Source organism: Rissa tridactyla, chromosome 9 (assembly GCF_028500815.1).
Source record: "Rissa tridactyla isolate bRisTri1 chromosome 9, bRisTri1.patW.cur.20221130, whole genome shotgun sequence".
NCBI classification, from domain to species: Eukaryota; Metazoa; Chordata; class Aves; order Charadriiformes; family Laridae; genus Rissa; species Rissa tridactyla.
The window spans coordinates 39,790,470-39,814,707 of record NC_071474.1 but is presented as its reverse complement, the minus strand read 5'-3'; the positions used below and the strand labels follow the sequence as shown (position 1 = coordinate 39,814,707).

The following is a 24,238-nucleotide window of genomic DNA, read 5'->3' as shown; positions in this document are numbered from 1 at the left end:
TACTAGAAAGAAAATTAACTTAATCCCAGCTGAAACCAGGACAAGCTCCAAGCAAGTCCACATCTTTACAGCACACATACGCTTCATCTGATCCTACAGGAGTAGGATTTCACTGACATGAACTGCTGCATCCCCCACAGGTGCATTCCTTGAGAAAATGCTGTGTATCCACCTTACCCTTAGAAATATCAGTACTGGAATAACATCAGGTTTATTGCTCTTAAAAGACAGCAAATAAAAAAGCTTGAATCCTATAAACAAAGCAACGCTTTGGAACAAAAAATAGAAGTGCCAAAGCACTTTTCAATGTATTGAATTGATCAGAATTCCATCCCCACCCCACACCCTTTTTTTTTTTTTTGGAAGGCCAAATCTTGTTCCTATTAAACACAGATGGCAGATGATTTCATGAGAGCATATCATCATGAAATTCTACTACGTTACAGCTTCCACGCCACAATAAATTTATAAAAGCTTTTTGAAATGAAAATTAAATTAAGTGTTCAGGGGTTGTATATTTACTGCTTGACTGTTCCTTTCTCTGCTCTGCACTTCAGATGTAGAACAGAAATGTGATCACAGCAAAATACAGCTTCAGAGTAAAGTCCAATTATACTCAGCTTTGCAATTTGAGCCCAGAACCAACCCACACTTCCTAGACTAGGCTGGGAACTGAGCTAAAAAGAAGCACAAGGTTAACTACTACCTAACTGGCCAGGGAGAGACAATTTTTTACTCCATCTAATAATATAATGCAGAACAAAGGGCACTTGATTGTTTTTAAAATGCTTCATCTTACAAAGCAAGCGTAAACTTTTGAGTAAGGGAGGGATGCTGAGCAACCTGGCAGAGGAAAGTGAGATGGAGCCTGTCTGATCTGAAGAGTTCACGTGAGACTGCCTTGTGCTGAACATGCCTAGAAGAAGAGTTCAGAGGGATACCAAGCAGCTCACTGAACCCACCCTAAGCTGCTTGGTTTTTCTTTTATATAAAGTACAGCTACTAGGCTTAAGCCTCTCAACACAATCCCAATCCATGTAACAGTAGCACCCTGAACACAATTAGCATTCCCTGGCAATCAACATTTAGTGTCAGTCAGGGTCATCAAAATATACTTTTATTTACATTTTCATATTCAAATTCAATACAAATCATGAAATATTTACAACAATTTTAATTGTACTATAGATAAGAAAATGCATTGCTTTTCCCCTCCAGATTCAATAGTACTTTATTGCGGGCTTTAAGACAAAGTTCTGCTAACATTAGAAACAAGCCATAGATACAGAGATAAAAAAATAAAGTGCATCTGTAAGATGTCCTTAGTTACCTTTGCTGGGCAAGGCCCCTACGCTTACTGTTGAGGCACCCTGTGTTGCTCCTTGACCCCAGTTCAACTCCCCACCGATGGCAGACAACTTCTCCCATCCTCTGTTACGGTTACGGGACGTCAGCTCTCCCTGCAGCCTTAGCACACAGGCGAGACCATGCACAGCAACAGTCCAGCATTTCTCACGGGCTGGATCATTTTCTGAACAAAAACACAGCAGATCCTTTGGGAAGAATTTATCTTTTCATCTTTAGTTCAGTCTTCCTGAAGTCATCCCAGACTCACAAAGCCAGGACTCTGGCATATTGCTGGTGCTAGAGATGGTCATAACTCCAAAAATCATGGGAGGATCTTTCAGACTGTCTAACAGGTTTGAGAAGTTCCTACAATTGCTCCCTTTACAGTATTGTGCAAGTCAGATTTGGCCTGTCAGCACGAAGCTCTCTTCTTTTCCCTTTAGGAATGTGTGGTTGGCGGGTTGGAGTTGAGAGGTAAAGTATCAATTGGTTTACTAGAAAACCAAAGACACTGTGGGCAAAATTCAGTTTGACAGGCATTAGTTTGTACTTTCTCCTATCAAATTAGTGCACCTGCGAGAAGGATAAGCAATCCTCCGATGGTTAACCTGATCTCCAGGGGAAGTGTGCTGGTATCATTCCCAATATTATTCCTGGAAAGGGAAAACAATAGAAGTCTCGGCAGGAGCAAATTAGTGCACTGAAATATTAAATACAGTGTTGCTTTAAACTAAACCGGGTCTGGTAAATAAGTATTAGACCCAATCAAAATCAAATTTGTTTACAATGAAAATCCACTTGAATTAGAACAATAAACAACAAAAAAACCCCCTAATTCAAAACAATTCCCAGTAGAGACAGTTACGACAAAGAATCTTCTCCTTATTTAAATGACTCAAACACTGAAGAGAAGCTTTACATAAGATGGAACTTTTGTTTTAGTGTTAAAATCTGATGTTTTTCTTTATATTTAAGACAGCTTTATCCAAAGAGTGCTAAAACTAAATTCTGCATGGGAGATGCAGTTAAGAATTGCAAACCATACAATTATGATTTGAACAAGTCCATTTGATCTCAGCATTGCCAAGGCAATATTCTTCTGCTGCAGTCTTACAACATCTGGTATCCACGTGACAGCAGCAGGCAGCTCCTCACAGAAGGCTTACACCAAGTTGCTGGGCATGTTCTTAGGACTTGACTTCACGAACTTCTGTTTCATCTGCCTCAAAACTTGGGTTGTCAACGTGTGGAAGGACATTCACAGCGGAGGGCTGGGATTCATTGTTTACAAGATGCATGTTGTCATCTGTCCAGAACAAAACCAAGAAAAGGCAAATTAAGAAGTGTCATAGGCAAGCTTTACTACCTTAAAGCAAACCACGCTTCCTTTATTTCCACAAGCCTACTGCAGCGGTCTTTTCCCAGCGCTTTTCTTGCTGAGTGGGAAATCCGAGGCCATGCTCCAACTACCACTCTTCTGCTGCCCCTCGTTAGTTTGTGAGCCCATTCTTGACACTACCCATCATTTCTAGTGGTACCTGCTCAGCTGCGGAGTTCACTTCTCAACAGTGCTGAACAAGCCTGGGTTGTGTGCTCAAGTGGCAGAAGGCCATGTGAGTCTCCAAAATCCAGCTACAAGGAGATTGGCAATTCTCGTATCACTTTAGGGCTACTGAAGACAGGCATCAGGAGCAACTTCTAGAGACTAGGTTCAGGATGAACTGTGGGACACAGGCTGACTGAGAGAGGAAGGCCTTCTCCCTACAGACTAACCTCGTTAAGCTGATGTTAGCGTGCGTCCCTGCCACTCAAATGGAGAATACAAAAGGGCCTGAGACATACAACTCATGCAGCATCGCTTCAGTTGCTTACAGGGATGCAATTTTGACTTCTGATGTTTAGCTTATAGGAAGTGCCCTCTGCTCTGCTGGGGTGCCTAAACAGAGCACTCCTGTACGCACAACACTTGCTGGAGCAAGATGTCCCACAGAAGGCAGGCAGCAAATCCTGCGCTTTCTCAGCAGGTGGGCTTCGCACAGGAAATCTAAGCGGACACAGCCAGAGCATGACTTTCACCTCTGAAAGCTTCCTCACTTACTCCTCTTCCCAAGGCTGTTCCACAATCTAGGGGGTTGTTACTTTCGTTTGTTTACCTGGAACCTTTCAATTTTTAAAATCAACAGCAGCACTGAGCACATATGGGCAAAGTTGAGCACTACAGAGACATTTGCAATTAGTTTAATCTTGTTCAAAAAGATAAGGTATTTGGAAAGGCTGACAGTCTTTTCCAATTAAGCTTCTCTGAAAGTGTTAAAGGATGACTCAGCCTTGGCAAAATCTGAAATTCAATTGATGTATTTGTCATCTCTATTTTGCATCATCTAAGCTAGAGCAGGACTGACTCCAAGTTTTCTGTAAGTAATTAAGTACTTAAAGCAAACAGATCTGGTGGCAAAGCAACACTCACTCATCCAAATGAAATCTCCAAAGAGACAAAAAGATGAGGGACATCTTCAGAAGAATCTCTTTGGCCTTTTAAATAGTAAGCCTCTGATTTTCAACTACTCGTTTCACAGACTTCAGTTTTTAATTCACATTTAGGTTGTGCTTCATTTGAAAACAAAGACCAAGCACCAGAACCGAGTGCTAAAACAAAATGGGAGATTAAGATTACCCTGAAAAACAAGGTATTCAAGCACTGTGAGATGTTAGTAAGGCAAACCCCCCCTAATTCACAGCATAAGCAATGAAGCGCAATGCAATCTTGCAAGACAAATGAAACAGTAGACGCACTTTCTGATGGTGCATGTTCCTCCAGCACAGATTCATCTGCTCCTTGTACAGAAGCATATCCAGATGATGCTGTTTCACTGTGATTATCCTCTTCATTAACTGTAGAGACATTTGACGTCCTACTGGATACTGTGGCTTGCACAGACTCAGCCCCTTCTTCCACATCCTCCTGTGTGAAAAAAAGAGGCAACAGTTAAGTTACAACTATGTAGGAGGCTGCATCTTTCCAGGAGACCAATGCCTGCAAGGACTGGAATTTAGTGAACTTTCACCCAGAAAAAAAAATAATTTAAAATTGAAAAAAAAGCTCTGCTGTTAACTTCCATAGGTGGCATCATAGGTGAAAATCAGTTGCTGCCTAATTGAGCGGGAAGTTCAGATGCAGCTTCTGCATTCTTCAGCCAGCTCTTCCCTTTTACTGCCCAGTATCAAGAAAACAGATTCCCCCTCCCACTCAGTGCAGATCTCCCTCCCCCAGACAAACTCCGCCATACGTTTTAGCTGGTCCAGGCAGTGTCAGGTGTTGGCAACAGCATCCTCCCCTGGCACTTGTCACAATAAGCAGTTGCAGAACACATCAGAAATTCCTGATGCGTGTGTCCTAGGAAGTCATGTGACTCCAGGAAAGGCATACATGCCAACACATTCGCTTTACGAGGACACCAGGTACTTAATAACTGAATAGAGGCTGGTTTCAGGAACAGTATGAGTTCTCAAAGTCTGCCTGAAGCTTTAAGAAACATCCTTAGCTGCAAGCACAAGAGCTAAGAGTGATTCTTTAGTCATACATTACAATCAATTTTGGTTCACATTCTGCCCAAGGTTTTAGATGACACCAGCTCACACCAGGTCAACTGCAGGCTTTGCTAAAGGGGCCACACCAATTAGTCCTGTAGCATCTCACCACTGACATGGCAACGCTTCTGATTATCACCTGCGCTCTAGAGGCAGCATGAAATAGCTCAGCATGTGGTTTTTACATGTAGTAATCAGCATCACTACACTAGCACAATACTGATAATGGCATCTGCCACTAAGAAAGACTACTGGCTTACCTCAACACCCAAAACTTTGAGTATGTCACATTTGCACATCGGGCATGTCCTGTGTTCCAGAAGCCAGGGGTCAATGCAGTTCTTGTGGAAGAGATGGCTGGCGGAAGAAGGTAATGAACACATTAGGTTTCACACCAGGAAACTGTTTATGTGGCAGCTATGAAGGCCCATTTAGAAACACCAAGAATGTGTTCATTCTAGAATGGATTACCTTATTTTTGCCACAAGTTTTAGTTGATAGTTATGAATAATTGATCTCTCAACCTGTAGCTGGTTTATGCTTATTATTATCTTTACACAACTTGCTAGAATTCAGCATGGTCATCTTTGCTATATCAGTCCTAAGCATTTTTTTTTTTACGTCTGTATACAATACATTCTTAGCCGATAATTTAACTAATACAAATATTGACATCTCAGCCTTAGCTTTAAGGTTAATTTCTATCATGTAGATGACTAAATATCACCGGTTTCTGTTAAAACTACATAGAAAAATTATCTCAGACTCATGCCCTCAAGACAAACTATGCTCCCACACATTTACTTTGTATATGCAGTCACTGTGTATTCCAAGTGGATATTTGGCAGGCTATGTACTTGAGAAAATAAATATAGTTCAGCCGTCACAGATGCAAATGTGTGCTTCTGTGAAGAAACTCAATTACACAATGGGTCTGAATTAGGCCACAGATTTAGGAGGATGACTTGAAATCCTGTAATCTGCCTGTTCCCTCAGCATGAATAGAAACAGCCAGGCAGACAGGCGCTGCTCGGTGTTAATCAGAACTCTATTATGAGACAAGTGCAGAGATCACCGCATCCAGTGCTCAGTATCCTATGCCCCAGTGTGATCCATGATTCTCCAATTCAGCCCACATAACCAGCACCTCCTTCCAGCTGCACCAACGTAATGTCTAGAGTACAACCAGACACTTCCTTGATGCGTGGCTATTTTAAGTACTTGGACTTAACACTGGTCATGTGTACCTCTGCTACTACAAATGCCTTCAGTTTGACTATCTGGACAAGAATGCCTTCTGCAAATACACACGCCCCAAATACTTAGATACCGCTGATGTGACTCACAGGAGCATTCGATTGTTTGTTTCTTTCATGGATATAGTTAAATGCTTTCAACAAGTAGGGTCTCAGTGTTGAGGTCAACCACCAACATCAAGTATGTTCTTGCAGTAAATATCAGTTTATAACAATTCATGTGAGAGAATTTAATATGGTTGATACTGGCAGAAATCACCACCGGTGAAGATTATCAAGTCAATGCAGTCATCTTAAGCTAGCGCCTCTTAGAGCTACATTTGTGCCAAAGAGGAATGAAACATCACAAAGGTATGTAAAAGCAGTCTCAGAGCAAAGCATAATGCAGCAGATGTGTATATACAGAATACATTCAAAAGAAGTTACTCCTGTCTTAACCCAGGAAGCCACACTTTGTTTGCAAGCTGATGTCAAGATTAGCAGGGTTTATAGGAAAATAATGAGAAGTCAAGTCTCCTATCAGCCAAAAGTATCTACAGCCTGTGTAAATGCTTCTGTACTCACGGGAGTTATTTCATTACTAAGCAGGACTACCCACGAGCATAAACCTGACAAGACAACTGAATAATCATTAACACCCATGCCTGAAAGCTTATTCAGTTTTGGGGTTTTTTTTCTAAACTATTGAGCATTAAATCAAGGAAGTTTGTTGATAACACCTTAACAGGCCAATCTCTTGATATCAAAACAGGTTAGAAGTCCTGCTGCTTGAGAGCAGAGAAAGCTTTGGCTAAACTGTAACCTATTGCAAAGGTAACCCCAGCTGAGATTTGATAGTGTTTGACAAATAACACTGCTCAGCAGCTACAGATTTTTCCATTCTTCAGAACATTCTTCTTTCCTACAATAAAACTTTTCCAAGTGTTTGTTTTTTTTTTGTAACCATCCCCAAGGGTTACAAAACCTCTTCCCATGCAAAAAAAGAAAAAAAAAAAGAATAATTGTGCAGGTCACATTGCAGTCCTCTAATTTTAGAAGCTTTGCCAGAGCAGTCCCATCCAGCAAGCACAAGGGGAAGTCCCACAGAACAAGTTTCCTTAAACCCTGAAAAGGCTTCCTTGCTCGTCTTTGGAGCAAACAGATCAAAATCTTAGTGCTACAATACCAGGCTTCCACAGAAGCACAGCAGTGAGATACTACAGTAGAGAACTTTAGAAAACTAAATTGCTATATCTCTATTTTGTTCTCTATTTCAGATGATGCTTACAAGAATAGAAATGCTTTCTTCTAAACTACCAAAAGTTAGCATGGCTTAACAAGTTTAGCGGGAGCACGATCCTCTTAGTAACCAGTAAACTAAGTGACAAAAAATGGGCATAGTTTTGTCAGTTATCTGCAATTTGGAGGTAACAATCTTATACGCCAGCAAAGGAAGAAATCTTTAAAAAAGCCCTGGCATCCCCTGGAGAGGCGCCGTGGTCTGCCAAGTCACACTTGTCAATCCACTCACAGGGGACGTTATGAACACAGGCCAACAGGGCACACTTACAAGCGTGTATTTACACAGTTCCTGTTGTTCGAAACACTCTTTAACAGAGATTCAAGAATTCTTGCTGTGCAGCAGCTTGATTAAAGTTTGATCAGCTTTGTTAACATAGCAGAAGGAACAAGCGGCAAGAGGCATGCTTCCAGATTTTAGATTAAGGGGCAGTTTGGAAGACAACTTACTTGCAAGTCAGAATACGCACTACTTCGTTGGGCTTGTACAGCTCAATGCACACAACACAGCTGTCTCCATCAGGACCAGTTTCCTAAAGCAGCGAAATGAATTTACAGCATTAACAGACCTTGAAAGCTCCCTTTGAACTACAGTCAGATTTACTGCAGACAAAAGGGTCTAGCTGAAGCAATCCCGGCTCCTGTACATAATCTTCTATAAACACATTGTGTGGATTACTCATAGTCAAGCTGACACTTTAACAGAAGCATTGAAAGTTTAATCCCACGGTTTAGAAGTCAAGCTGCAAACCACCATTGGATTATTCGAGGCACTACCGTAGAGCTTTAGAAACTGCCACCTCCAGTTTAAATTACTAAAACAATAGGCAGGGAAGCTGATTAGATATATTAATTTACCTTTAAGCATCCATGCCAGCAAATTAGGACCTCTCACCTCAACAAGACTACAAGCAAGCAGCTAAAAAGATAATCTGATTTATGAGAATGGGTAAATTGGGAAGTCTTGCACCCCGGAAAAGGAGGACCTGGTCTGGAAAAGGAACCTTCTCCACAAGAGATAGTTACAGGCTCAGAGAGACTTCTGCAGCCGGCTCCAGTACCAGGGACCACGCTCAGGCGCTGTGCAAGGGGTGTGCCATAACGCTCAGGAAACTATAGCATCAGCCGTACCTTGTCCCCTTGCTTCAGGGTGCGTAGCTGTAACTGCTCGATGGCCTTCTTAGCCCTGGCCTTTAGTTGTCGCTGTAACAGAAAGCGGTCCTGTTAAACACAGTCTTTTCCCCTTAAGTGGTAGTTACTAATACTTACCATGGTGCTTACTGCGAGCAGGCACCAGTTTTATAACCCTGATGTTATCAAAACAAGCCAACTAAGCATGACCATGCTGTTTAGAGACAACATGAAACCAAGCTTCAGGACATATTGATGTGGTTACTGACTCTGGATGACGTGCCAACAAGGTATTTGCACATGCTTTGTTTTTACCTAACCTTTTCTCAAAGCACAGGAATTTCAAGGGTTTCTTCTTTGAAAAGATGCAAGGTAATACCTTGACCAGATTAAACCTAGCCAAAACAAACAGAAGCCTTCAAATTGACTTAGTACAGGAGACCGAACATCGAGTCCTAGAATCAATAATTTTAACTACTCACTTTATGACAACTTCCTGGCACAACTCACGTCCTGATGAAAGGTGAGATTCTTTACCGATCAGCTCCGCTCCCACCAGCACACCCTGAACTAGTCCTCTGCCACCACTGCTTGACAGAGCACACAACCAGCTCAGGAGCCTCCTAGCACTGGCTGCTCCCATCAACTGGAAGAACACGGTTTTATCTCAATATTGGTTCAAAGTAACATGCACAAAGGAGCCGGGGGGGAGCTATTTCTCCCTCTCCCCATGACACAAGGCATGAAACAAATGAAATGACTAGCCCCAGGTGGATTACAAGGCAGCTTTAATGAAAGCAGAGGAGGAAGCATCCCCCTTCATGCAATAATTTGCTGGCTGCTGCCAGGATGGCAGGGCAGAGATGAGCAGACAGCAGAAGCCCAGCTTGCCTGGCAACTGTTGCTGCCCAGCTGTCACTGCAAAGTATTTAATTAGCACAGGAGCCAACCTCTCTGTTTAAAGGTCACAGGTTGGTGCTGTTCCACCAGCACGAATATGACTGTCCTCTCCCTCCCTGGTGCACTTACTGCCTTGGCACACGGAGGTATCGGGCAGCTCCATCCCAACATGGCACTTGTCTTAGGGATAGACTGGACTTAAATTTTGTAGCCAACCAAAAATCTTCTTCCTAATCCAGCTGCTCAGTGCAGGAGCCCCACGTTGTTAGCTTTCCAGCATTACTTCCCCTTATGCATTTTAGTTCAGTTACAAGAATCTTTTCTGGGATGAAGGTGGAGTGCTGGTGGCACTGGTACAGAAGGAACGAGCAGGTGCAGGGCTGCTGCTGCCACCCAGCAAACTCAGGGAGAACTGGCAATTCAAGTCTGGATAAGATTCCCTGTGCTGAAGCAGTTAATGTCAAACAAGTTAATTTATATGGTCCGCTGGGACCCTGCCAAACAGTTTCGGTGCAAAATGACTTATTTGTGTATCAGCATTGTTTTGGGATCCTAAGATCAATATGCACCCTTTTAGGAGTTTAATAGTTGGTAGCTATTAACAACTATCAAGAGATACATACAATCCAAAGGCAATGCATGCAAACAAGTTTTCAGGTATAGTTTTTAGGAGCAAGAACTAGTCAAGTTTTCTTTGAAGCTTGTAAAGTTCTTCTGCTGAAGACATCAATGTGTGTTTCTGTATGTCACTTATGGTAAACTTTAGAATGATGTTCCTCTTGTCAACATTTCAGACTGAAGTCACAGAGAGGCAGCCACGTACTCATCTCAGTTAATACTGAGGCCCCCAAAAGTTTCAGCAGCAAATGCAGTAACATCAACAGAGCAGGAATGCAGCAATGTTAGTACTTTTCATACGCAGCCAGAACTATCTGTCACTGCTACTTGTTATTAATTGAGAACTAAACTTTCTAGGAATGTACTCCCTCATCAGTATCTAAACTACACATCTAATGTCAGGCCAAGCATATTAGACGGGACCCAACTGGCTGTATCATTAATAATTTACTGAAACAATAATTTAAGTTTCACCTGGGCACAAGTTTAATTGCTCTTCATGAAATGCACCAATGGCAAAGTCACCTTTAACATTGATTTTAGTAAGTACAGCAGAACACCCCTCTGGGGGCGTGGAGAAAAGTTCCAAGAGGAAGCTTTTTACTGAATAGCCTACCAGGAGATCCAGGATACTCGAGCTTGGAATGTCAAAGCATTTTGGGCAGCCAAGTTTTTCAAGCAAACATTAAATGTTAATGATGTTAAAAGTCTAAAACGCAGCAACTCTAGAAAAAATAGCTGACGAAGTTGAGGCAGAAAAAAAAAAAAAAAAGAATCAAGACATTACAAAACAGGCCAGGTCCCAGCTCCTATCCAGGCTCCGAACTAGAGAGGCACCTAGCTGGGAAAATTAGGTTTGCTATTTGCTTAGTCCTCAGTCTTCCCAAGTCCAACACTGCTGATTTTATCTCCAACCCCTTCTGCATAGGGTTGCGCTCCTGGCACCCTGCGAGCATGGTCACGGCAAGGCAGACCCGCAAGCTCTAAGGAGGTCAGGAACTCCTGGTTTTCTCCTGTAAGCTAAGGAATTTCTTCCCCACAGGTAGCTACTGCCATGAAAACAGTTCTGAATTGTGCAAAATTGAGCAATTCACCTCCTTCAAAGCCATTAGTTCAGTCATTTTCTCAGCTGCAACATCTAATCTTTATGAAATCAGTGGAAGTGAAGACTTGAGCTTAAATTAGAAACCAGGCCACAGATAACATCACTGGCCATTTTGCATTATTAAGAAAGGTTAATATATTGAGGAACTGAATTTGCCAGTACGCCACTGACTAGAAAGTTATCAAGCCACCTACCACACTTGCCTTGTTTTTCCACCTTCTGCCTCACAGACCTCACAATGCAGTAAAAGATCGCAGAGGTGGGGACTTGAATTTCAAGCCCAGAACAAAATATGCGTTCAGATAAGAACTAGCAGGTTGTAAACGATTTAGCTAGCTGGCTGGTGAGGAAAAAGCTGCTCTGTTTAACCCACAGTTAGGACAGATGTGCTACCAAACTTATGTTCTCACTTGGACAGCAAGACAACATGACTGGCTCTTCTCAGTAGTCACTCAACTTTTTGAGGAAACCCTTTGCACAGTTTTACACACTACTGACTTGCATACAATTCCTGCTCAAGCTGAGTAGGAGACAGCTGCTGCCTTCAAGAAAGGCCTGCAGAGGAGAACATGTTTAAAGCCTAGGTTATATGTGATCAAGCTGTCCAGAAAAAGTGCTTTCACCAGAAGCAGCAAGTAGTCATACGAAGAAGCACAGAAAATGTATTGGCAAACAGTGAAGTTTAAAGGTCTTCAAAAGCCTGACTGTCTATACAGCAAGAGATTGCTTCAGAAAGCACTAAAGTCTGAAGATTTTTCTCAAGCCAAAAGAAAAGGGAAAATGTATCGCCAATATGTTAATACCTGGGAGCCATCCAATTCAAGCAGGGGTTTCTACTAGTCCCATGCACGAATGAAACACATATCTAGCCAGGCTCTTCTTTTCAAGAAGCCTTTGCAGAAGAGGTATCTAGAAAATGTTCTCCCCTCTTTCTGCTCTACCCCTCAGTAAGCAACTGGGACTCCAGCTTCCTTGCCCTTTTCAGTCCAGGGCCAGAGCTCTCCTGGGGCTGTGGCTCAGTCCACACGAACAAGCCAAATATTCAGGAACTCGAACAAACAAGAGACAAGCTGCAGAGCATCATTATCAAATATCACAATTAGCTCACCATATCACTCGGAGCCATTTAAGAAGTGTTCAGTTTGGTTCAAGTGGTAGACTGACACTTTAAAAGACTCTTCACACAATAGCAACATAAACCCACAGGAAAGGTCAAAAAAGCAGAGAGATACTTTGAAGAGTAGTAACACTGGGTAAAGGGATGCATTCAGAGCAACACTTCACTTCTGAAAGAGCGCAAATTTTTAATGCTTAACTAACACACTTGACTGTTTCCTAAAGGCACGCCCCAAAAGAATGTACAACCCTTCAACATCTGCGCAACAAAGGAGACAAAGCACACCCCTTTACTCCACCAAGTACAGACTGAAGTCCTGGCAACCCGAGTTTGCAAAGGGCTGAATGATGACAGGAAAGCTCCCCATCTGGCATGCAAGCTGCTAAATTGCTTGACTAATATTCAGTATTTCATAGAGCCAACGCAGTTAAAAGTCTCAAACTTTGGATATACACTGAAAATCCAGTCAGCTGGCTACCAGGGAACACTGTGGCATCACATTTTAGTAGGTCACCTTCACTAACAAGATCTTTCTTGTTATTCTTTGCTTATCTAATCATTGTGAGGTCAGTTTTTAGATGCCATGGTACGAAAGCAATTGAAAACAATTCTGGATTGTCTTGAGTTTCACTTTTACAAAACAGTACCTTTTTACCCCCCAACAGCGGAGGCGCTTTCTTCTATTCTTATACTTTATAAAGCACATTTTAAGGCTCCTTAATTTCACTTCAGCTGAAATCATGTGGAACTGGCATGTCATTTATCAATGTTATTTTTCAATCCACAGTAAATTCCTTGTGCACGCAGAACCCAAGATAGAAACACTGTATGAAGGTGCTAGCCAAGCAGACTGGATTTTCCCAGTACCATCTACCACCGAGGGATTAATAACATTTGTAGCTTGTTGAAAGCCTGATAGCTCAGAATAGAGCTGGACTTCCACAACTGCTCTGTTAAATACCTTCAAAGGAGGGAAAATTTTCATGCAATGTGATACAGAATGTCTTTTGCAGACCAGCTTCTAGGGCACCCAGTTTCTCCTGCCCAGGTTTGTTTAGCATTGACCAGAGTTCTCATACCAAGGTAGATGGCAGGGAATGAAAGAGGGAACTCAGCAGCAGGAGACGGTGTGCATCTCTGTCCACAGATATCAGCAAGAAGACAGCATCAAGTTAGAGCTCCAGGCCATCCCTCGTGGAAGGCACTACAGAGACAACTCCACTTGACATCCAGGAGTGGCAATGACACATCTCACAGGCAGATGACAACTTCCAATACTGCTCTTTCAACTCTTTGTATCCTTATTCCCCTACTGTATCCTCACATCACTTCCAGGTGTGGCATAACATCAGAACGTGCACTTAGAGGAGGCCTAGTCCAGAAGCTGAGCCAGACACAGCTTAGACCAGGCACAAATACAGTTTCAGCTCACTGTTAGATCTCTAGTCTCAGTAAGGATACAGCCAGCTGACCATCATCCACAAGACTGCACTTAGACAACAGGACTTCAGAACACAAACTCGACTGAGTTCGGTTCTGTGATTACTTGAGAGAACCCAGCATTCAACTCTGGTCAATATTTGAGCCCACCGTTCAACTCCAGGAATATTGCTGTCATTCACCCTAGCTAGTCTGCCTGCCTGCCAAGAACATCAATGGTTCTACTTGTTAGCATTTTAAAGAAGCCAGTCCTAAAATGTTACAGAAGCCTGAATTTCAACACCTATGTCCAGCTTTATCAGCCTATTTAAGAAGGATCTTGCTCAAGGTGCCCAAAATCTCCAGGACAGCAGAGCAGCTCAGCAGGGCAGGTCTTCTGCAGTGGGAGAGAAGTCTGTCATTTCACTATCTAACCACTGATCCAGAAATCATTCACAAACTCTGAGCCCAGCTGGAGAGAGATGCTCGTGCTATTGCTGTCTGTAGGAGAGGACTCTAACAAACTCTTCTTCCAGAGTTCAGGTAGCTCCTGCACGAAGCACTGCAGATACCAATGGTCCCCTCTGCAACACAGCTGTAAGGGCAAGGCCTGCGCCACTCGGATCCTGTTCCTGCTGCTGCCCATCACCTTTACCAGACATCATGCCAGGGCTTTATTCTCACTCTTAAGGCTTTTGACTTAATACCCGCTACTTCAGGGCTAAGGTGGGTCTGATCAGACTGAAGACAAAGCCATAAGCACAGTCCCATCACCTGATCAGATTACTGCACAGAAGAGGGTTACTTGGAAACTTAACTCATTAGCAACTCCCTGCCCGGGGCTTAAGAACACCATTTAATAGTGCTTTTTTTTTTTCAACACCTAATTGAGGCTGTCATTGCAATTCTCGTAAAGCTTTCAGTCAGAAAGCAGCTTTCAACAAGCAGCAGTTTCCCAACTTGTGGTCTACAGAAAGGCAGCCAAAGTCATACACCATTTTGCAGCCACATTTGCAGTCGTGTCTCACATTGCAGCTAGCACACAGGCAGTGCGACGTGGGAAGTGTGAGGGTCAGCTAAAAGCAGTTTAGTGCTCTCACCGCCTCCAATACATCAGCATTACGGCTGCACTGCAGTTCAGGGAGTAAAATTTGTAGGAGACAAAGTTAGCTAAACCTGATCAGTTGCTTTCTCCAGACAGTTTGCTTTTTCTTTGGAAAGTTTTAGGCTGCTTAAAGATATATCTCAGCATTTTATAGACCACACTTCTTCCTGCAGAATGAACAAATTCAGTAATTTTGGTGCTCGAGCAGTATTTTGCCCTCAAGTTCTACAGCATGGAGGTTCAGGGGTATAAAAAAAAAAAAAGCAATGGCACACACAAACTCACCTGATTCTTGGACTGGGCCCTTGCGATCCTGAGTCGCCGAGCAGAATAATAAATAAAGTAGCCCATGGTTGCTGCTGTGACAATGAAAAACGACACCGAGATGAAGAAGATGGAGTACTGATTCACCCAAGGACCGTGCTTTTTCCCCACTTCAATGACCATAGTCACTTTCATGCCACTCTCAATCCGGTGTAAGATCTCCATGCCTTTCAGGTTGCCAATCATAATTGCAACGATGCTCTCAGCACCTGCAAAAGAAGAAGGGGAGTCCATGCTCAGTTCCCAAGTGTTGTATGAGAGTCATTGTCTTAGATGTTCCAGTTCAAGTGCTAAAGAACAGACTGGAAAGTTTCTAACTAGCATTTGCAGATTCAACATGAGCCGATGGAATAAGTGTCATCTCCATGTGCTTGTTCAGTTGAAAGGTATGTCCAGTTCCCCGATTACCTATGAGCTGCATAAGTGAACCATATTTAGAATCCATTCCTCTCCATAGTGCTCCTCACTGCCATACAGAACACGCATTGTCATTATTTCAGACTCAACACTTTGGCGATTTACATTTTAACATGCCTTTGAACTACATGAAGTTAAAAATAAATAAGGTCAGTAGGGATTGTGGTATCTCCAGGAGGTCAGGGATGCCAGGTCCACAGCTGGTGGCTTGAGGACCCTTCCTGTAATGGATCCGACTCCCTCCCTGCTCCGCTGCTACTTCCTAACACCTCTTTTCTAAATTTGACAGTACTGCTAAGTTCTTCCCCAGACACTGAGCAATCAAAGCCATAGATCAGCCTTTGCTTCTGTATTTTCAAGGCAGTTGAGAAATGTTTGAGTGAAATTTGGTTGTGAACTAGAAATGTTGTTGTGAGTTTCTAATGCAAATTCAGAAGGAAGCAAATATTGAGGTGTGCTTGGCTTTTAAACAGTTGGTGGCAGATGGCACACTCCATGAAGATTTTAACAACTGACTTCATTTACTCCATTGAACATCACGACAAGTCACCAGAGAAACCAAGGGTTTTATGGTCGGGAGAAATTTCAAGCAACTCTGGTCACCAAGTACAGACAAAGCTGCTTTCATTTGGGTGACACATAAGTGTTTGAGGACACTTGATACTACGTGCAATATAACAGAGAGACTTCTAAGAGGAAAAAAAGGGAGAAACGGAGATGAGTCAATCGTTATTTGCCTCTCTCTAAACTAAATACAAGAAATGTGGATTCGAAGACCAGCAAGTCAGGAGTCTCACTGCATTAAACCATCAGCTGCACAACATTCATAATGGATATTGCATGGTGAAGGAATAAGGGCTGTTACAGAAGTGCTATTTTTAGCTAACCTCCCATCCAAGGAGGAGACCAATTTTTTTCCCCTCCATTAAAAGAAACCTTATCCAACTTCCAACTATCAAAAAAACCAGAATTGGTGTTTAACCGCAAAGGCTCTCATTTGAAAAAGCACTTACTAGTTTTCCAGCTTGTTCACATAATGCCTTTGATCCAACACGGCTAAGCATGATGTCTAGCAACTCTCCTCAGCGTGACTAAACTCATCTTTTATTCAGAAAGCTCCTTGTAATGAGAAGTACATCACACAGAAAAGAGGGGGGGGAAATAAATCAGCCAGACTGCAACTACTGTCCTTTATGATGAACTAGGGCTTATACATCAGTTATAAAATGAGCTGGAGTCAGGTGTGAGGAGCAAATAAAAAAAATTAAGCAAGGGTCAAGTCAGCAGCTGTGACTTACTTTCATAAGCATGGAAGAAACTGTGGAAGAACAGGCTGTGACAAGAAGAAAATAAAAAGCCTGCCAAAAAAAGCAAAAAAGCTTGTTCTGCCTTATTCCCCTCTGCTTCTGCATGTCTCAGTAGTCAAATATAGCTTGTGGTTATGTGCAATTCAAGATGTAGTATAGGAAGTCCTGTTAATGAAATGTCACCATCAAGCCTGCAAAACCACTTCAGTTACTAAGCCATCAGTTGTGAACAAGTTTTACCCTTAAAGAAAAAAATCTTCCATTTAAGTTTCAGCCTAATCAGTTCACCAGGATCTCACTGGATGACAGTATTAAGGCTTCTCCTGACACTTCCCCCCCAGCAGAGATTTCTCTCTCAATTTCAGCTCTGCTTTAAACAAACACACGCTAGTGGTCAGCTGGTAGCTCTGACAGGTACTGAAACATGTTACTGTGGCCTGGGAACCACCAACCTCGCCAGAGGCTCCTGACAGCGCCTGGGCATCTTAATGGAAAGGAGCTATTTGAGGGGACACCTACAGATGTGTCTCAAGCACAGCAGCTGCCCTGAACTGTCAGCTTCCCCCCGCCAGACTCCAGCAAAGCAAGAGGAAAGTCAATCAGTTGTGCGTGGCAAAAACCTCACAGAAACCCAAGTTCCTTGCTTAGGCGTCAGCTTTTGTGATTCAGGTAATGCTTTCTGTAACAGTTTAAGGGACATTAGAAGGTGAGATTAAGCTGCTGCCTGTTTAGCTAATTAATGGGCTCATTGCTAAACAGAAGCAAAACCCGTTTAGTTAAATATTTCCCCGCCTCTCTCCTTTCCCATCTCCTGTGAAATCGGTGAGGGAAAGTTACTCAAGTCTTTCAACAAACGCAATCTGCCTCTGTAGACGTGGAATTTTGCAGAAGGCGCCTCCTAAATCACAAGGCAGCACACTGGTCAAAATCTGAAGGATGCTGTTTTGCAGACACGGGTTGGCACAGATGAGGCACAAGAACTTCAGTGGTTTCTTAGGGCAGGGAGGAGCTGGGACACAAGCACATTTGGCACGCAAGGAGAGCGCGTGACTGGGATCAAAGCTGTACCTTCCTCTATCAGGTTTACTTAGATGCAGAGTGGAGTTGTATCTATTTATACCAATATAAATACCTGTATTAAACACTGCCCTGCAAAGACTTCACTTGTTCTGCCATTGCACTTCTGCTCCCTCCAAACGTGACGTTACAGGTTTGGCAATTCAGCAGAGAGATGCAACGTGCAAGAGGTGTGCTGAACTGGGAGCATTAACTTTTGCACAGTAAACACCTGCTTTTTCACATTAAGGGGATTATTGTAACCCAGGGCTACTCTTGGGTGTGCTACAGATAAGTCTACTCTGAACCAAGCAAACTGTGGGTCCTGGAGAAGAGTCACCCCTCAATACTTAGCAGACAGCAGTGTAATCGAACCAATGCCTTCACAGCAGTAATTTTCAGCTAAAAATCACAATCTGTTCATGCATTAAAACACACCGATGCAAGGATTAGATCTTGGGGCCAACCAAATCCCCTGCTTCAAAACAAGGTATGGCAAAGCATTGCTTACCTGATTCAAATTAAGTATACACAAAATACAGGATAACCAGAACTTTAGCTCTTTGAGTCACTGCATACGACTAAGTCCCAGACAAGCAGGTCCCTACTTGCCACTGCTAAGTATGGTGGGACTCCATGGCATACCTCAAGGCAACACTTGCCTGGTAGATCCATGCTAGAGCACAGCACTGATGCCTCCAGGGTCTCCATATCTCCTTGCACAACTATCATCATAAACCCTCTCCCCACAGAAGCAGCTCCGAAGTGCTGTCACAGTGTGTTCAGGGTGAAAATAAAGCTACGAGCCGATTCCCACAGAAGGTGGGATTTTCAGATTTGCCTAATTTTTTTTTTTCTTTCCTCCCCCATGCAAGTGAAGGAATGAGAAGCCCTAGCAGTTTAGAGGAACCACCTCCTTCCCAGGCATATTACAAGTACAATTACAACTTCTACAAACACTACAAGCAGGTTGTTCTGGGGATTACAGTGAAATTTCTTCTTTTTTTTTAATGAAGAGGGAACTGGTTTCCCATAGATATTGATTATTAATATCCAGTAATGAGCCTTCCTTTCTCACTTCTCTGTTGGGACCTGTTGAAGTTGTCCACCCCTTCAGGTGTTATAGTACAGCTTCCAGGTTGCCTGGAGTTCACCAAGAGTCAAGGAGATTCAGAGATTAGAGGCAACATGACTGAAGGCTTTCTGCCCAGCTCCCAAAACCGTTAAATCCTGTCTATAATATGGAAAGAGAAAATAAAACTTCATAAGGCAGCTACACTAGCACTCCAGGTGAAATAAATACAGCAAAGTAAGATTTATTAAAGCCCAGAGACTACAGCCACAGCACACGGACTTACAGGAAAGTTCTGTCCACCAGACTCTGCCATGGTGGCACTGAGCTTGCCTGTGGTCTTGACTTGAATTCTGTGCTACTTGGGAGCACGGGAAGGCCCCACCAGCCCTCCAAGAGCACAGCTGCTAGCTATATGTGTAAACAAACTGGCAGATTTCCTCACCTGGGATGGAAGTTGAATGCTACCTTAGTCATAATTAAAATTTATCCCTCATGTCCTGCATCTCCAGCCTCGCAGTCGAGCCACTCACTGCACGAGAACGCCAGAACAAGTACAGGGCACTGCCCAAGCTTCACCCATCCACAGCAACCATCCCTTCCGAGACGGCTTTCGTAAGCAAGTTTCCAGGGTTAAATCCTGCCTCCTGGACACTCCAGTGCAGGCTCCTACAAGTTGAAACCACGCATGTCTGGAGGGGAAGAAACAGGCCTTCTTGTGCAGGCTGCTCCTCCTCAGAGCTCCAACCCCTGTGAAGTCAAACTGCGCTGTCGCACTTTCAGATCTCAGCCTTTTTTTCCAGATGTTGGGGGGGGGGCGGAAAAAAAAAGAAAACTTTGCCCCTGCATTAATCTTAATGTAGCTTTGGCATTGTGCATTTAATAAAACTGAAGCACAGCCTGGAAAGGGGAAGAAAGAGAGCACCTCCAGTAATTTAAATCTCTGCTGTGTCAGCGAAACCCCATCAAGTTATGAAGGCCATATTTCAGTTCCCCAGCTAATTAACTGCCAGAAAACAAGTTTCATCTAAGGAAACTTTTTTCCAAAATTGTTTGAATTTAAGGAGTCTTTATTGTAATGCCACATTTCTTATTTACCGCTTGAGTTCCACAACTAAGAAAACCAAACTGGTTCAGCCTGCTAGCCACAATGCCAGCTTTACGATTGTACACTATTTTCTGGTGCAGCCCATTTTAAGGCCTAATATTCTAGTACCTAACAGAAAACACTGTGTGCCTTCAAAACTTAGGCAAAAAATTCAGTTATGAAACTTGCCATCTCTGCACACTTTCCCCTCCTCTACCACTGACTTCGATACTCCACCTAACACCACAGAGAATGTTAATTCAATCTAAGAGAAGTATTTAACATTCTCTCTGTGCAATACTCTGAGGTGACACTGACAAACACCGTGTATGTTTTTCCGGCTCTTGTGAGGCCCTGGCAAGGCTTTTTGCAGTGAATAATTAACTTCCAGCTGTTTGATAGCTTTACATGTCATGGAAGCCAACTCAAGAACTCCAGCTCCACGTCAGCTTCTCAAGCCTCACTTAAAATTGGTTTCTCAGCTTGGAGGCATTGGAAATGTTTTACATTGTTTAAGCATCCTTTAAACCAAACATATTCAGCTTCAGTTAAGTCATGAAAGACCCTTTAATTTCAGTTTAAAACCTCAGTGTAATTTGGGGGAAATTCTATCGACCCTTATTTTCTCAGATAGCAAAAGCCAAACCCTTTAACGTCTCTATCAACGTTTACCAAGAATGGGCTGTAGAACAGCGTGATGGGACCCTTTCCTCTTTGGGAGCGGACCTGGCTACAACATAGATCGGTAAAAACATTTGAGGAAGGCAAGTTTTGTAGGAGTTTTTAAGAAAGAAGGTATAAAACACAGTAAGTAGGCAACTTATTTCTGAAGAAGGAAAAAGCTAGCATGCCGCACACAAGCTCCAACATATCCAATTCGGTAATTTTTCCTCTCCCTTTCTGAAAGTCTGAGGTGTTGCATCATCTTTAAGCAGAGTGAAATTAAGCACCCAGAGTTTGTTTTGCCAGTATTATTTCACTTCGTCCAGAGAGCGCCTTGTGCAACCACCACATCACACTCCTGCCACGGCTTCCTCGCCCCAGGAACCGGCACAGCTCACCCTCGTCTACTCACTTGGTGGTATCAAGCGAGGATTGTTGGGTATGTTTAACCCAACGTTCAGCCAACACTAAGTTTTCCTGGGCTTTTAATATTGAAGAGAAACAGTTTCACAGAAGTCACCGGAAAGGGAAGGAAAGGAAGCAGTATGGCTTTTCTACCCAAAAGTTAAACATTATCTTGCCCTGTGTAGGAGAGGTTTTCTGACAGACTAGCCATGGCTAGCTCATCGAAGTTGTTTAATATCACAGTGGCAGAGAGTGAGCCCAGCTAAATGAAGACATTTATTTTTTTTTTTAAAATAGTCACCTTTTTTGTTTCACAAAGGAATTAAACAGCGATTCAGCAGACAGCCAATGAACTGTTTCCTCTGAACGCTTTAAGAGGACTGAGAAACGAAGGATGCAATTATTAACAGATTAAAGGCTGCAGGCATTTTGCTACAGCTGAGTAAGTTCTGCCAGAGAACTACTACAGGATGAAGGATCTTGTGCTTGTATGATCTTGCAGAGAAGTCTTCAGAGAACGCAGTCACGCAAGAGCTGTTCAAAGTACCACAGCAACAACCCATCACGCCCCCTTTCCGCAGCTATATAAAGCCCCAGCTGACCACCACATAAGCCACATGCTCAGAAAAAGCAGAATGGAAGAAATTACGTTTGATTTTGATTGCTTCATATGCAAAAAGAAGAGCAAAAAGCAGGGTTCAGAGGTTGAATTCTCAAGAAAAGGATAGCGTCTCCTTAACCCCAGCTTAATCACTATCTGAAGGCTCTTTAGGGAGATGAAACACAAACCCTGGCTTTGGACAGATGGTGGCTGGATCTCTTTTAGCTACATGATATGGTGCTGGCAGCACAGAAGATCAGCACTAGCTGTGCCTTCAGCCATACCCAAAGGAGGTAGCACTCCCCTACCATCCCTCCAACCCCCCAATGTCAGCAAAAAGGCAGTAGGAGAACCAGCCACCTCCTGTGCTTTACCACGAAAGACATTGTCAGTTGACTCTCCAAGAATATCCTGCCAGATTAGCACACCTGGCTCTTCAGGCATGTAAGAAGAGTATTTGATATACTATCTATCAGGTTTAAAGAAAAAGGTAAGACATAGCATTTTGAATATTGCTTATCTCACTGTATTGAAATAGTAAGAAACAGGGGATTTCTGGTTGTTCTCAAACAGGCTGGTACAAGTTTACTGTTATCTGCTACAGTAGAAGGGAAAATAAACTAACAGCATACACAGGCCGAGCCAGTATTACAGACATGATGTAATTCACCTGGGATGAGAGGCCAGCGCTGCAGACAAAAGCCACTGTGCCTCAGCACCACCCCACGCTCCGGGTGCGAGGGCCGTGCCTGGCCTCAGGAGCACTGGCAAACCAGACGCTCGCACACCAGCTCTGCTCTCATCACTGGTACGATGCTGACCAAAGCAAAAAAAAAAAAAAAGCAATGATTGCTGTCACCCACATGCACAAGGCCAAGTCTTATCAGGAACGAAGGTCTGACTGAGCAGCACCCATCCCAGCGCTCATCCTCCATCGCAGACGCTGACCGAAACATCATCCTCGCACCATTGTTGCCCTGTGATAAGCTCTCCCCGTTGGAAGAGGGGAGAGTGACTGAAGTCCTAGTTCCAGGAGCAATTTAAGCCTGGATAAGCTGACATATAGGCAGGCTTGTCCCTCCCCCTTCTCCTGCTCTGCAGCTCTCCACCCCAAACATCACCTGGCACCAAGATAAAAGAATCCCTCCCTTCCAGGCTACTTTGCAGTTATTTAAAGCAACAGCCCCTAATGACCCCAGCGTTTTGATTGAACTGTCTTCTTGCTCACACCATCACCTAAGCTTAATGAAATCTACTTTCAGCTTGCTTTACTTGGCAGCTGGCACTATGCCTGACCTCTCAACATACAAGTCTTCCAAAGTAGAGGTAAACATTCAACAGCAAGATACTTGAAAAAATTGCAAAAATTGGCAGGAGTACCCAGGAGTAGGATGCAATAGCTAGATCTTTAAAAAGAAAACAAAAAAGGGGGGGAGGGGAAGGAACATTACATGAAATTTAAAGATGAGACAGAGCCTTAGAAGATCCTCAGCATGGTAAGGACAGAAGGGAAGGGAGCAGAGAAACTCCCTGGTGGTTGTGTTGCATGAAAGAAACACCTATTTTGGAGAACTCATGCCCACAGCAGTCTTAGTCTTTGCCTGGGAACACATACCACCGTATGCTCCTCGCCAACACTACATTTATTAATGGACTACACTGCTTGAGAGCTACCAGCCACGTCCATCTAGGGAGATTCACTCTTTGGTGAGGTTGCCCTCCAGAACAGTCACCCAACAGTTAATGTGGATAAGGAAGATTTCCACACTAGGAATGTGGGGGAACTTTTTACCAAACAGGCTGGGTATCTAAAGGAGCACATCAAGACCAAATGTAGTTTTACATGACGAGAGTTTCCACGAGTCCCCAGAGGATACTGGAGGTGGAAACCAACCTGCGCTCCATTTAGTTTAAATAGTGTTAGAAGTTATTATTTGCCAAGTGGATCCAACAATTACCAGCCCTTTTTTCTGTATTTCTTTCTGAGCCTTTGAGACTTATGTAAATGCTGCCAGGCCCTAAATCCTAGAACATTTAGAACACGAAATCAGCCTTTAAAACAGCAGCCAAGACTGTACGCTTATTAAGGGCGCTGAGATCTGTAGAACAGCTCTCTTCACATGCTGTTTGGTCAGTAGCACTTGCAAGAGCGAAGTATCATCTTTCAATCCAGCAAACAGCATCTGAAACCTTCTGGGGAAACGGCAGTCAACATTCCCTAATGAAAATTCTCCGGTGAATTTACTCAACAGCTTTCAGCAGTTTTGATTTAGTAAATACATTGCTCACCCTCTTCAGATGAGATGGAGCTCACAGCTAATATCCCTTCCTCTCAACGTACTCGTAGCAGCTAAAGTGCTCGCTGGAAACCAGCAAGTTTGAGGAAGCTAATGGTAAAATAATGTAAGTCAGCACAGTGTAAGCCAGAAGGCATCTGTCTGC

General features: G+C 43.2%; 1 protein-coding gene across 1 annotated transcript in view; it reads right to left on the bottom strand.

Moving 5' to 3' along the window:
* Positions 1-1,101: 1,101 nt before the first annotated feature.
* RNF128 (ring finger protein 128) overlaps positions 1,102-24,238 on the bottom strand; it is a 28,441-nt gene continuing 5,304 nt past the window's right edge. The window contains exons 2-7 of the mRNA XM_054215023.1: positions 15,150-15,397; positions 8,601-8,672; positions 7,920-8,002; positions 5,196-5,292; positions 4,141-4,309; positions 1,102-2,653 (exon numbers count right to left, since the gene is read on the bottom strand). Coding sequence (XP_054070998.1) covers positions 2,535-2,653; positions 4,141-4,309; positions 5,196-5,292; positions 7,920-8,002; positions 8,601-8,672; positions 15,150-15,397 — 788 coding nt within the window. The 3' untranslated portion in view covers positions 1,102-2,534. The remainder of the gene's footprint in view (positions 2,654-4,140; positions 4,310-5,195; positions 5,293-7,919; positions 8,003-8,600; positions 8,673-15,149; positions 15,398-24,238) is intronic.